Genomic DNA, 13,931 nt, shown 5'->3' on the forward strand with positions numbered 1-13,931 from the left:
AACCAGACACAAGTTCCTAAAGGGATTGAGGTCACCAGCTGAAGGTCCCAAGCGTCTACCTTGCTCACCATTGTCTCGTTTTCCCAGTTCCTCAGTCTCCAGAACTGGGTGGTGCCGGTCAGCACCCTCCCCGGGATGGAAGGGATGTGGGTGGATTGGTTTACGAAGACCTGTTTAAAAGAAGTTTCAGTGTTCTTTTGCTTTTTAGGGCTTTCATTGTCAGGAAAATGTTTCCCAGATTTTTGTAGTTGTGGTGTTGGTTTGTTTTTTGTTTTGTTTTTATTTTGTGGCTTTGTCATCCAAGCAGCTTCCTGGGAGGCCTATTTCCACGCTTGAAAAGTTTGCTAAAATAAACCCCTGGTTCTTTGGGCCTGGAGGGATGGTGCACATTCCGTCTCCAGGCAGAGCCCCACTTCCCCCCGCCTACCGGCCGGACCAGGCCTTGAAGCTTCTCCGGCTGCAGGGGAGGCAGAGGGAGCGCCCTTCGAAGTGCCTGCTTCCAGGGAAAAGCCGTCAGCGCCGTCTGGTGGAAGAAGGGGGAAGGGGGCCCGCCCTGCAGCGTTTGCCCCTCAGGTGGGAAACTGCAGAGTCCTCCCGGGACTCAGCCCCAGGTGCCTGCGGGGAGGCCCTCCCTGCCCTTCGGTGGCGCTTCCTGGAACCTCCTCCCAACTGGACTGGTTGCATCCACATCCCTGTCTGCAGACCTGCTCTGGGGAGGATCCACTGCGGACTTGCTTTCATTTCACTGGTCCCTCAGTAATAGGCAGTTAGGCTCACCTGCGTCCTTGCACGCACCTGGTCCTGCGCACGCATGTGTGACTGTAGGAGAAACTCCTGGAAGGCGGGCCCGCACCCGCGACCACCTTCTCCTTAGGAGTCCTCAGCCCTGTGCTGTGCGTGTTTGGCTCTGCTCGCACTCGGGGCACCAGGACAGTCGAGGTCTGGGCGGCTGCACCTGCACTCTGGCAGCACGCCCCATGCGCCACACGGGCCACCGTGGTCATTTCTCTGGCCTGTGGGATGACTTTGCACCGAGAACCCCGCTCAGCCTCTCCTGCTGTCAGACATGCAGCGTGTCGCGCGTTTGTCTGTGAGGTGCTTCCCAAAGCTTGTTTTCTTCTCTGAGGACCTCGTGTACAAACGCTCAGCACACAGCGAGACCAACAGATGGTTCCTTACTCCCTAAACGTTCTCTCCTTAGGGAGAACTTGCAGGGGAGGAGCCCTGAAGAGCAGCACGTTTTATGACTGGATTCAGGGGACTGGCTGAGCTTTTTCTACGGCAGAACCACCGGCTTTGCCCCACGCGCCCTCCAGCTCCGTTTCCTAAACGCTCTGGGGCCACAGCCAGTGCAGCCTGGAGGTGGGGCTGAAGGAGCCTCTGTCTGTCAGCTGCTCGTGGCCACGTGCAGAGAGACCCTCGGGAAACAGTGTGGTGCCCGCAGGTGAGGGTGGGTGCTCAGGAGCCCTCTGGCCAGCAAGTCTTCTCTGGAGACAACGTGCCAGGGGACAGGACCGGACAGGAAAGCTCAGAGCAGCCTCGCCCACCACAGCAAAGAGTGGAAACAATCAAACATCTATTGGAAAGAGATGGACACTTGCGCACATTGCTAAGGGCGGCCACCCTGGTCCTCCCCAGGGTCCCCACCCCCTCTCTCTCTCCCAGGGGGAGGGCTACAGTGAGGGTCCCAGTCTGAGTGCTCTCCCAAGGCTCCAAGATGACGTCCTAGCCCCCGTCTTAGTAGAACAGAGGGGAACCCTTACATCCTCAGCAGTCACCCTCCCACATATGCTGCTCCTACGAAAGCCAGGGGATTCCACAGGCTGGATTGCAGCGAGCCGGGAGCCCTTCTTCCATTCCCGTCTTCTCTTTAGAGTTGTAAAACACCCACAATGTGGTGTTAGGTTCACACAGTAAACATTTAGAAAATGGTATGCCCGTCCCCAAGCCCCCAGCTTTTCTACCCAAAAGTTGTTACCCACATACACATGCCCATACACACGTGCACGCTCATACATGCACACACATAACACCCACACACCGTTTTCTAATATACACAGATGGCAGCATTTTAGACACTCTCTGCTGTGCTTTAAAAAAATATCTGAACGTCCTTTGCAGATTGTTCCAGATCAGTATGTAAAGGACTGCTTCTTCTTTCTAATGCCTGTCTAGTGCTTCGCGGTGCAGCTGTGGCATAATTTAAAGGCGCCATTAATGGATATTTAGGTGGTTTCCAATCACTTGCTATTTCCTGCAGCGCTGGAATGAATATCATTGTCCAAACATCTTTACTTACATGTGTGAGCATATCTTTGGGGTAAATTCTTGGAATTGATATTCACACGCTGCAGAATTGACCGTCACCCCATTTTATGAATGAGAACACACAGCCGGACATGCAGACGACCTTCCAAAGGGGTGTGAACCTGCAGCGTGTATTCACGGGGCGACCTTTCCGGGGCTCCTCAGGGCTGCTCGCCTCCCCACAGGTCACCTCAGCCTGAAGGGAGCTCCCGGACCCGCTGCCCTGAGCGCCCGGGGGGTGGGTGGCCGAGAGAGAGGCGGCGCAGAGCCGGGCTCCAGGAGGGGCCCCCGGGGGGTCGGGCGGCATCGGCCGGGGGGTGCCGCGGACCAGGGGAAGCGGCAGCTCAGCAGCACCAGCTCCCAGGCGTTGCTTGGTGGTGACGGTGGCGGCCGGAGGCTGGACAGTGGAGGGAAATCCGGGGCCCCCAGCCTGGAGAAGCCACACAGAGCCCCGCGGTTACCCTCAGGAGCCTCCCCAAACCCCTCAGAGAAGTCTGCCGGGGCCGCAACCAAGATTCTGCTCCCAGCGCGGACACGCCGCCTCCCAAACGCCACCCGCCTAGACATCCAGCAGCCTGACGCCTCCTGCGCTCTGCCCCTACCTGGACCCCATGCCTGCCCATCTTGGGAGGGACCAACCGTGTGCCACCACATCGTGCGGACTCCTACCTCCGGGACCACCTTCCCCACCCACCTCCCGAGACCACCCTCTCCCCTCCCCCTCCTCCCTCCCCCACTGCGCCTCCTATCCCCACCTCCCCCATTGGACCACCCTCCTCGCTCCCCCATTGGATCAAGCTCGCCACCTCCTCCATTGGAGCAGCCTCCCCAGCTCCCCCATTGGACCACGCTCCCCAGCTCCCCATTGGACCAAGCTCCCCACCTCCTCCATTGGACCACCCTCCTCGCTCCCCCATTGGGCCAAGCTCCCCACCTCCTCCATTGGAGCAGCCTCTCCAGCTCCCCCATTGGACCATGCTCCCCAGCTCCCCATTGGACCATGCTCCCCAGCTCCCCATTGGACCACGCTCCCCACCTCCTCCATTGGAGCAGCCTCCCCAGCTCCCCCATTGGACCATGCTCCCCAGCTCCCCATTGGACCACGCTCTCCAGCTCCCCATTGGGCCAAGCTCCCCACCTCCTCCATTGGAGCGCCCTCCCCAGCTCTCCCATTGGACCATGCTCCCCAGCTCCCCATTGGACCACGCTCCCCAGCTCCCCATTGGACCACACTCCCCACCTCCTCCATTGGAGCAGCCTCACCAGCTCCCCCATTGGACCATGCTCCCCAGCTCCCCATTGGACCATGCTCCCCAGCTCCCCATTGGACCAAGCTCCTCACCTCCTCCATTGGAGCAGCCTCCCCAGCTCCCCCATTGGGCCACGCTCCCCAGCTCCCCATTGGACCAAGCTCCCCACCTCCTCCATTGGACCACCCTCCTCACTCCCCCATTGGACCAAGCTCCCCACCTCCTCCATTGGACCACCCTCCTCGCTCCCCCATTGGACCAAGCTCCCCACCTCCTCCATTGGAGCAGCCTCCCCAGCTCCCCCATTGGACCACGCTCCCCAGCTCCCCATTGGAGCAGCCTCCCCAGCTCCCCCATTGGACCATGCTCCCCAGCTCCCCATTGGGCCAAGCTCCCCACCTCCTCCATTAGACCACCCTCCTCGCTCCCCCATTGGACCAAGCTCCCCACCTCCTCCATTGGAGCAGCCTCCCAAACTCCCCCATTGGACCACGCTCTCCAGCTCCCCATTGGACCAAGCTCCCCACCTCCTCCATTGGAGCAGCCTCCCCAGCTCCCCCATTGGACCATGCTCCCCAGCTCCCCATTGGACCATGCTCTCCAGCTCCCCATTGGACCAAGCTCCCCACCTCCTCCATTGGACCACCCTCCTCACTCCCCCATTGGACCAAGCTCTCCACCTCCTCCATTGGAGCAGCCTCCCCAGCTCCCCCATTGGACCACGCTCCCCAGCTCCCCATTGGACCAAGCTCCCCACCTCCTCCATTGGACCACCCTCCTCGCTCCCCCATTGGATCAAGCTCCCCACCTCCCCCATTGGATCAGCCTCCCCAGCTCCCCCATTGGACCACGCTCCCCAGCTCCCCATTGGGCCAAGCTCCCCACCTCCTCCATTGGACCACCCTCCTCGCTCCCCCATTGGACCAAGCTCCCCACCTCCTCCATTGGAGCAGCCTCCCCAGCTCCCCCATTGGACCATGCTCCCCAGCTCCCCATTGGGCCAAGCTCCCCACCTCCTCCATTAGACCACCCTCCTCGCTCCCCCATTGGACCAAGCTCCCCACCTCCTCCATTGGAGCAGCCTCCCCAGCTCCCCCATTGGACCATGCTCCCCAGCTCCCGATTGGACCAAGCTCCCCACCTCCTCCACTGGCGCACCCTCCCCAGCTCCCCCATTGGACCACGCTCCCCAGCTCCCAATTGGACCACGCTCCCCAGCTCCCCAATGGACCAAGCTCCCCACCTCCTCCACTGGAGCACCCTCCCCAGCTCCCCCATTGGACCAAGCTCCCCACCTCCTCCATTGGAGCAGCCTCCCCAGCTCCCCCATTGGAGCAGCCTCCCCAGCTCCCCATTGGGCCAAGCTCCCCACCTCCTCCATTGGACCACCCTCCTCGCTCCCCCATTGGGCCAAGCGCCCCACCTCCTCCATTGGAGCAGCCTCCCCAGCTCCCCCATTGGACCACGCTCCCCAGCTCCCCATTGGACCAAGCTCCCCACCTCCTCCATTGGACCACCCTCCTCGCTCCCCCATTGGACCAAGCTCCCCACCTCCTCCATTGGAGCAGCCTCCCCAGCTCCCCCATTGGACCATGCTCCCCAGCTCCCCATTGGACCATGCTCTCCAGCTCCCCATTGGACCAAGCTCCCCACCTCCTCCATTGGACCACCCTCCTCGCTCCCCCATTGGACCATGCTCCCCAGCTCCCGATTGGACCAAGCTCCCCACCTCCTCCACTGGAGCACCCTCCCCAGCTCCCCCATTGGACCACGCTCCCCAGCTCCCAATTGGACCACGCTCCCCAGCTCCCCATTGGACCAAGCTCCCCACCTCCTCCACTGGAGCACCCTCCCCAGCTCCCCCATTGGACCACGCTCCCCAGCTCCCCCATTGGACCACGCTCCCCAGCTCCCCATTGGATCAAGCTCCCCACCTCCCCCATTGGATCAGCCTCCCCGCCTCCTCTATTGGAGCACCCTCCCCAGCTTCCCCATTGGACCACGCTCCCCAGCTCCCCAGTGGACCACGCTCCCCAGCTCCGCATTGGACCACGCTCCCCAGCTCCCCATTGGACCACCCTCCCCAGCTCCACGTGAGACCACCCTCCCACTCCTGTTTCCCAGACTCCAGTGGCTCCCATTACCCCTCAGATAAGCGCTGGCCTTTAGCACCTGGTGATCTACCCACTGCTAGGGGCTCAGGGTGTGAGGGAGGGCAGTCCAAGGGGGGCAGGCCTCAGACTCCCTCCGTCCAGCACAAAGGACCTGGCCACGCACAACCTGACTGCCAGCACAGGACCGTGACTTGCCTGACCCCTTCACAGGAGAAGCTGAGACCCAGGGACACCTGTGCCCCCAGCCCGCAGCCTGTCAGCTGAGAGGAGCTGGCGCCTGCAGCCGAGTGAGGGCGGGGTGCTGAGACCCAGGACCACAGCCTGGGCCAGCGTGGGTGGGGAATGGGCACCATCTGCGCTTCTGTAGGGGTGCGTGTGCGGGTGTGCACGTGTGCGCTGCCTCTCAGGATGTCCGTTCAGGGGATGGTGTGCACCTTTGTGACTCGCCAGGGTTATACATGGAGTGTGGAGCCAGGGGCCTCCCGGGTCAGAACAGACACCGGCCTCAGCTCTGAGGACCTGCGTGCCCACTCACGTCTCTTTGCTGGCAGAGTCGCGGGCCGTGGGCCTGGGGCTGGGGTCCTGGGGGGCAGCGGGGAGGCCCTTCTATGTCTTAACACCTGAGTGCCAGTCCTGGTTCAGGGTGAGTGGGTGTGTCTGTGCGTCTTTAGGTTTGCATGTGCTGGGTCCTTATCAGGGTGTCTGGGTGTTTCGCTACGTGTCCCCCCACCCCTGCCGTGTGTGTGTGTGTGTGTGTGTGTGTGTGTGTGCGTGCTGCCCAGTGCGGGTCCCCTTCCGGCCCCTCCAACCCCCAGAGCTGGCTCTCCTCCACTCCACGCTCGGCCCTGATTCCCCACCCGTGGACGAGGCCCCAGGTGAGGCCAGGCCCGCCCGAGCTACCCTGCCGGCCCTGCAGGGACCTCCCCGGAGCCGTTCGTGCCCTGAGGTGGGGCAGCCTTTCGGGCCCGGACGGTCACGCCTGGCCTGGGTCCTGTGGTGTCCCGTGCCCGGGAGAGCAGTGCTGAGTCAGCACCTCACGGCGGTCAGGGGGCAGGAGGGCTGGGTGGGACACCAGCCTGGTCCAGAGGTCCGCGCAGGGCCAACCTCGCGGTCACAGAAGACAGGGAGAGTGAGACGGAGGAGGAGGTTTGGCGAGACGGCTGTGCTGTCAGGAGACTCCCAGGAGCTTGGGGGGGAGGTGGACGGGCCCACACGGGCATCCAGGGCTGTGCAGGAGCCGGACTTCCCAGCAGGCTGTCCACACCCTTAAGCCTGATTTAGGTTCCCTTGACTCTTCTCTGGGCCACGGCGTCTCGGACTACGGCTTAGAAGGAACAGCAGGGGAGCGTCGGCACGGGCTGGGGCCCAGGGCACTGTTGGCCCCTCTGAGCTCACACAGTGGTTGGGTCTGTGAAGGGCTGGGCTGGTTGTGGGCGCACCAGGTGAGAGCCCGGCCTCTGCCCAACTCGCCGTGCCACCCTGGGCACACAGGACCCTCTCGGAGCCTCCGTGTCTGCGTCTCGGGGCTGTGGAGGAGGGGGTGAGAACTTTCCAGGGGTCCCATTGGCGCGAGGTCACGGTACCGAGGGGACGTGAGCTTTAGTCTGGGAGGTGGCAGAACCATGGGGCTGGCGGCGGGGCTGAGCTTTCCTCGCTTTTTATGCCCCTCACCTCCTTTCCAGCCTGGTCATCGAGCAGCAGAGCTGAAAGGAGGCCTCTGCTGGTGAGGGCAGCGGGTCCAAGCGAGGCCCGCCGGGGCTTCCCAAGGCTGCTACAGATTGTCAGTGAGGAGAGAGATGACAAGACGCGTGCTTTGAAAATATGGCTCTGGTTCTGTGTGGAGAACAAAGAGAATGGGGCCAGGAGCGGGCGGACCAGGGGCCATCGGGGTAAGTGACACGAGAGACAGACGGCGGCACCTTGGAGCGAGGTGCTAAGAGAACAGAGGGAAGGGGGCGGGCCTGAGAGATGTTTAGGAGATAAATGTAACACAGCGTAGTGGCGATGGAGGCCATGAGGGGCTCAAGGCGATGCTGGGCTTCCTTCTTTGCCCCCACATGGGACTGGACGGAGCCTTGGAGGGAGACGACGAGTCCAGTCTTGGTCAGGCTGAGTCTGACCCTCTGAGATGTCCCTCCACTTAGGCAGTTAAACATCTGGGTCTGAGATTCAGACGGGTGAAGTCTGGCCTTAAGACGGTAGTTCGGGTGTCACTGGTGTATCAACAGTAACTGAAGATACTCATCCGAAGGGGACAGAGCGCAGCAGAAGTTCGGAGGGCATCAGGCTGACGGTTAAGATGCTCCAACATTTAATGACGAAGTCAACATTTGATGCCCACGAACCAGACAGAGACACAGACGGAGAAGACACAGAGTGGTGTCACCAAAGCCAGGGGACGATCTGGCTCTAGGGGCACGAGTGGTCACAGCCTTGGTGCTGTGGGTGTGCTGCGACATGAGGGCTGAGAAATACTGGGGCCTTGGGGCCGATTCATTCCACGCGGAGCTGGTCCTGGGAGGGACGGGCACAGACTGCAGGGGCTGGACCCTGAGGTTGTGTTGTCACATTCCCTGTGCCATGTCCCCAAGGCACTCCGTCGTACCCTGCAAACTGGATGCATTTACCACTAACGGTTTTTGTGGGTTCTCTAGGGTTTTCTGCATATAAGATCATAGCATCTGTGAAGAGACATAACTTTACTTCTTTTCCAATTTGGATGCCTTTTGTTTCTTTTTCTTGCCTAATTGCTCTCTCTAGAACTTCCAGGACTCGTTGAATGAGCAGTGGGCAAAGGAGGCATCTTTATCTTGTTCCTGATCCCGGGGGGAAAAAAAACCTTTCCGTCTCTCAATACTGAGTATGGTGCGATCTGTAGGTTTTTCATATATGGCTTTATCATGTTGGATTTTGTCAAATGCTTTTTTTGCATCAATTGAGATGATCATGTGGTTTTTACCCATCACTCTATTAATGTGGTGTACTGCGTTGACTGATTTCCTTATTATGAAACACTCTTGCACCCTGGGATAAAACTCACTCGGTATATAATCCTTTAAAGATGCTGTTGAATTTACTTTGCTATTATTTTGTTGAGGATTTTTGCATCTATAATCACCAGGGATATTGGTCTGTAGTTTTCTTTTCTTGTAGTGTCTTTGTCTGGCTTTGGTGGCAGGGTGATATTGATGCATAGAATGAGTTAGGAAGTGTTCTCTCTTCTTCAGTTTTTTGGGAAGATTCTGAGAGGGATTGGTGTTAGTGTTTCTTTAATGTTTGGCAGAATTACACCAGTGAAGCCATCTGGTCTTGGGCTTTTTTTGCTGTTGGTTTGTTTCTTTAAATCAACTTTAGTAAGGCCTAATTCACATACAATTAAATGCATTTTTAAAACTGTGGTAAAATACACATAAGATCAAAATAACCATCTTAACCATTTTTTTTAAAGGTTTTTTAAAAAATTTATTTATTTATTTATTTATTTATTTTTGGGTGTGTTGGGTCTTCGCTTCTGTGCGAGGGCTTTCTCCAGTTCCAGCGAGCAGGGTCCACTCCTCATCGCGGTGCGCGTGCCTCTCACTGTCGCGGCCTCTCTTGTTGCAGAGCACGGGCTCCAGACACGCAGGCTCAGTAGTCGTGGCTCACGGGCCTAGCCGCTCTGCGGCATGTGGGATCTTCCCAGACCAGGGCTCGAACCCGTGTCCCCTGCATTGGCAGGCAGACTCTCAACCACTGCGCCACCAGGGAAGCCCTATCTTAACCATTTTTAAGTGTACAGTTCAGTGCTACTAAGTACATGCACACCGTTGTGCACCCATCAGCACCCTCCATCTCCAGAACGTTCTTCATTTTGCAAAACTAAAACTCTGTCCCCATTAAACAGCCCCTCCCCCTTCCCCTCCCCCAGCCCCTGGCCCCACCATCCTACTTTGTCTCTACGGATTTGACTGCTCTCATGTAAGAGAAATTGTACAATATCCCCAGTTCTGTCACCGGCTTATTTCACTTGGCATATAATGTCCTCAAGGTTTGTCCACGCTGATGAAATTCATGTCGGAATTTTCTTCCTTTTTAAGGCTGAATAATATTTCATTGTATGTGAAGTCCACATTTTGTTTATCTATTCATCTGTGGATGGATACTTGGGTTTCTTCCACCTTCTGGCTATTGTGAATAATGCTATGAACATGGTGTACAAATATCTCTTGGAGACTCTGCTTTCAGTTCTTTTGAGTGTATATTCAGAAGTGGAATTGCTAGATCATATGGTGATGCTGTTTTTAATTTTTTGAGGAACTGCCAGACTGTTTTCCACAGTGGCAGTACCACCATTTCACACTCCTAATGGCACACATGGGTTCCTGTTTCTCCACATCCTCACTGACATTTGTTGCGTTTTTTTTTTTTTTTTGAACAACAGCCACCCTGATGGGCGTGAGGCGGTATCTCACTGTGATTCTGATTTGCATTTCTCTGATGACTAGTGGCATTGAGCAGCTCTTCATGTGCTTATCGGCCATTTGTGCATCTGCTTTGGACAAAGGTCTATTAAAGTCCTTTGCCCATTTTCAAACTGGGTGGTTTGTTTTTATGTTATTGTGTTTTGGAAGTTCTCGATATATTCTGGATATTATATTCTGGATTTTCAGATACGTGGCTTGCAAATATTTCCTCTCATTCTGTGGTTTGTCTTTTTACTCTGTAAATACTGTCCTAGTGTCCTTTACTGTAGAAAGCTTTAAATTCTCCTGAGGTCCAATTTGTCCATTTTTTCTCTTGTTACCTGGCCTTTCATCATATACACGACTGATTGCCAAATTCAATGTCATGAATGTTTTGCCCTATGTTTTCTTCTAAGAGTTTTATAGCTTTTGCTTTTACATTTAAGTCTTTGATCCATTTTCACTTAATGTTTGTATATGATGTTAGGCAAGCATCCAACGTCATTCTTTTACATGTGGTTCCCCAGCACCATCTGGTGAAAAGATTGTTCTTTTCCCGTTAAGTGGTCTTGGCACCCTTGCTCATATACTGAGGCTTTATTTCAAGGCCCTCTATTCTCTTCCATTGGTCTATAGGTCCCTCTTTGTGCCAGTACCACACTGTTTTGATTGTTGATGATTTGCAGTGAATTTTGAAATTAGGAAGTATGAGATCTCCCACTTTGTTCTCTTTCATGATTGTTTTGAATATTCAGAGTCCCTTCAGATTCCATGTGAATTTTAGGATGGGTTCTTCTATTTCTGCAAAAATCATTGCTGGGGGCTTCCCTGGTGGCGCAGTGGTTGGGAGTCTGCCTGCCAATGCAGGGGACGCGGGTTCGAGCCCTGGTCTGGGAGGATCCCACATGCTGCGGAGCAACTGGGCCCGTGAGCCACAACTACTGAGCCTGCGCGCCTGGAGCCTGTGCTCCGCAACAAGAGAGGCCGCAATAGTGAGAGGCCCGCACACCGCGATGAAGAGTGGCCCCCACTTTCCGCAACTAGAGAAAGCCCTCGCACAGAAACGAAGACCCAACGCAGCCAGAAATATAAATAAATAAATTTTAAAAATCATTGCTGGGATTTTTTTTTTTTAATTTTTATTTATTATTTATTTATTATGTTTATTTATGGCTGTGTTGGGTCTTCGTTTCTGTGCGAGGGCTTTCTCTAGTTGCAGCAAGCGGGGGCCACTCTTCATCGCGGTGCACGGGCCTCTCACTATCGCGGCCTCTCTTGTTGCGGAGCACAGGCTCCAGACGCTCAGGCTCAGCAGTTGTGGCTCACGGGCCCAGTCGCTCCGCGGCATGTGGGATCTTCCCAGACCAGGGCTTGAACCCGTGTCCCCTGCATTGGCAGGCAGACTCTCAACCACTGCGCCACCAGGGAAGCCCCATTGCTGGGATTTTGACAGAATCTGAATCTACAGATTGCTTTGGGCATAACTGACATTTTAACAATATTAAGCTTTTCAATCCAGAAATGTGGGATGTCTTTCCACTTACTTGTGTTCTTTAATTTTTTTCAGCAACGTTTTGTAGTTTTCACTGTACGACTATTTCATCTCTTGGGTTAATTTAGTTCCTATGAATGTAATTCTTTTTCGGGCTATTGTAAATGGAATTATTTTCTTAATTTCCCTTTCAGATTGGTCATTGTTAGTATATAGAAATTCAACTGATATTTTGGTGTTGATTTTGAAATCCTGCTATTTGCTGAACTCATTTATTAGTTCTAACAGTTTCCGTGTCTGTGCGTGTGGAATCTTTAGTGTTTTCTACATACAAGACCGTAACATCTGTGAACAGAGATAGTTCTACTTCTTTCTTTCCAAATTTGGATGCCGGTTATTTCTTTTTCTTGCCTAATTGATCTGGCTAGAACTTTCAGTAAGTACTATGTTGAACAGAAGTGGCAAAAGGGGACATCCTTGTCTTGTTCCTGATATTAGACTAAAAGCTTTCAGTCTTTCACCATTGAGTTAGATGGTAATCGCGGGGTTTTCATATGTGGCTTTTATTATGTAGAGGTAGTTTTCTTCTATTCCTAGTTTGTTCAGTACTTTTTAATCGGGAAAGTGTGTGAAATTTTGTCAAATGCTTTTTCAGCATCAATTGAGATGATCATGTGGTTTTTTTCCTTCATTCTGCTGATGTGGTGTACTACACTGACTGGTTTTTGCATGTTGAATCATTCTTGCATTCCAGACATAAATCTCACTTGGTTACGGTGTATGATCCTAGGAGAAAATCTATTTGCATGAGAAAAGACAATGAATAGATACCAATGCTGAGATCACACAGAGAGCAGTATTACCTGACAAAGATGTTAAAGCAGCTGCTATAAAAATGCTCCAACAAGTAAGAGAAAACACTCTTGAAGTGAGTAGCCCAAATGTAGCTCAAATACAGCTGCTTGCATTGCACTCTGTTCAGCTGCCCCCCAACCCACATCCAGGGGAAATCAGCAACATCTCCTGTTCCCACCTCAGTTACAGCAATCGCTCCACCCGCCTCTCTTGCTTTCGCCTCCCCAGTAGAAAGGCGAGTCTGTAACTGGATCCTGCGTGCCTTACTCTGGGTGCCCAATCCCTGCCCCAGCCCCATCCACAGATGGTGCTCCCTAATTGGTTCCTGGCTTAGAGCTTCTTTTAAAACGTATGCCCAGATGTTCTGACCACAGAAGCAGGCGGCCAGCGTACGGCCCAGGAGAGCACTGCCGCCTGGAACCCTCAACTTGGTGCTGGGGGGGTCTGCTCCCAAGGAAACAAGGTTCCAAAACGACCCCGGGCGGGCCTCCCACCTCAAGGGCCTTTTAGATGCTGACAGGTGTGCAAACTCAAAAGGAATCTCCTAACGTCACCTGTTCACTTACTGAACCCGACCGTAAGGAAACAGACTGAGAAGAGAACCACCTAAATAGTTTTCAATTACGTTTCACATGATACAGTATTGAGAACTTTTAAATATTATTCTTAAGATCAACATGAGAAGTCCAAGCATCTCTCTCTGACGTGAGATATTCTGCTCAGTCCAGTGACATGAAGAGGAGAGCGGCCAGGTGGTCACTTTCGGGAACCAGACGAGGGCGAGGAGGTCTGCCCGTGGCTCCACACGTGCCCACAGGAGAAGACGGCACGCTAGTGCTCTGCGGCAGCTACGGGGGTGTCCCAGACGCCCATGTGCTGAAGATGCCCACCTTATAGTCAGTTTCATAAAAGAAAATACTTCCATGGACTCAACAAAGCAAGGGGATAAAAACACTAGCAACCAGGGACATAGACTTAGACGAGTCCTGTGACTAAAAGGTCTGTCAGGGGAGCTGATGGGGAAGAGGTCAGTCTTGGCTCACCTGGCGGCTCCGAGCTAAGACGTCAAGGACGCAGCGTGGCTGCCCCCCCCCCCGTCAGCCAGGCGGGTGGACGGCACTGCTGCTGTCCCGCCTCCTTGTCCCCACGCTGTCCCCGGGCTTACCCGAGAGCACGCCGTCTTCACAGAAACGGGAGCGGGACAAGGAAAGCGACAGCAGCGGCTTAGCCTCAGCAGCCCTTCTGCGTGATGTCCAGCCCCGATGACTTCGTGATCTCCAAGGTGGTGAACACCTGCCCACGGGAAGGAAACAACACGAATTCACACTTAGCTGTCGGTACTTGAGCTCTGCTGCAAGAAATCACGTCCTGAATACAACATCGACATCATCCTTTAACGCATACAAAGCAGTTATTAACATAAAATTTGTCTATTGACAACATGCTTTATCACAGTTTTCCAAACCACACC

At 54.8% G+C, this 13,931-nt stretch overlaps 1 protein-coding gene across 2 annotated transcripts in view; it reads right to left on the minus strand.

Moving 5' to 3' along the window:
* Window positions 1-13,553: 13,553 nt before the first annotated feature.
* Window positions 13,554-13,931, minus strand: part of TXNRD3 (thioredoxin reductase 3) — a gene marked incomplete at its 5' end in the record, with an annotated part of 41,742 nt that continues 41,364 nt past the window's right edge. For both annotated transcript variants that reach the window (XM_082345221.1, XM_082345220.1), the window contains one exon: window positions 13,554-13,753. In XM_082345221.1, the coding sequence (XP_082201347.1) occupies window positions 13,691-13,753 (63 nt within the window). In that variant the 3' untranslated portion in view covers window positions 13,554-13,690. The remainder of the gene's footprint in view (window positions 13,754-13,931) is intronic.

This window comes from Balaenoptera borealis (genome assembly GCF_965194805.1).
Source record: "Balaenoptera borealis genome assembly, chromosome: 12".
Lineage (NCBI taxonomy): Eukaryota > Metazoa > Chordata > Mammalia > Artiodactyla > Balaenopteridae > Balaenoptera > Balaenoptera borealis.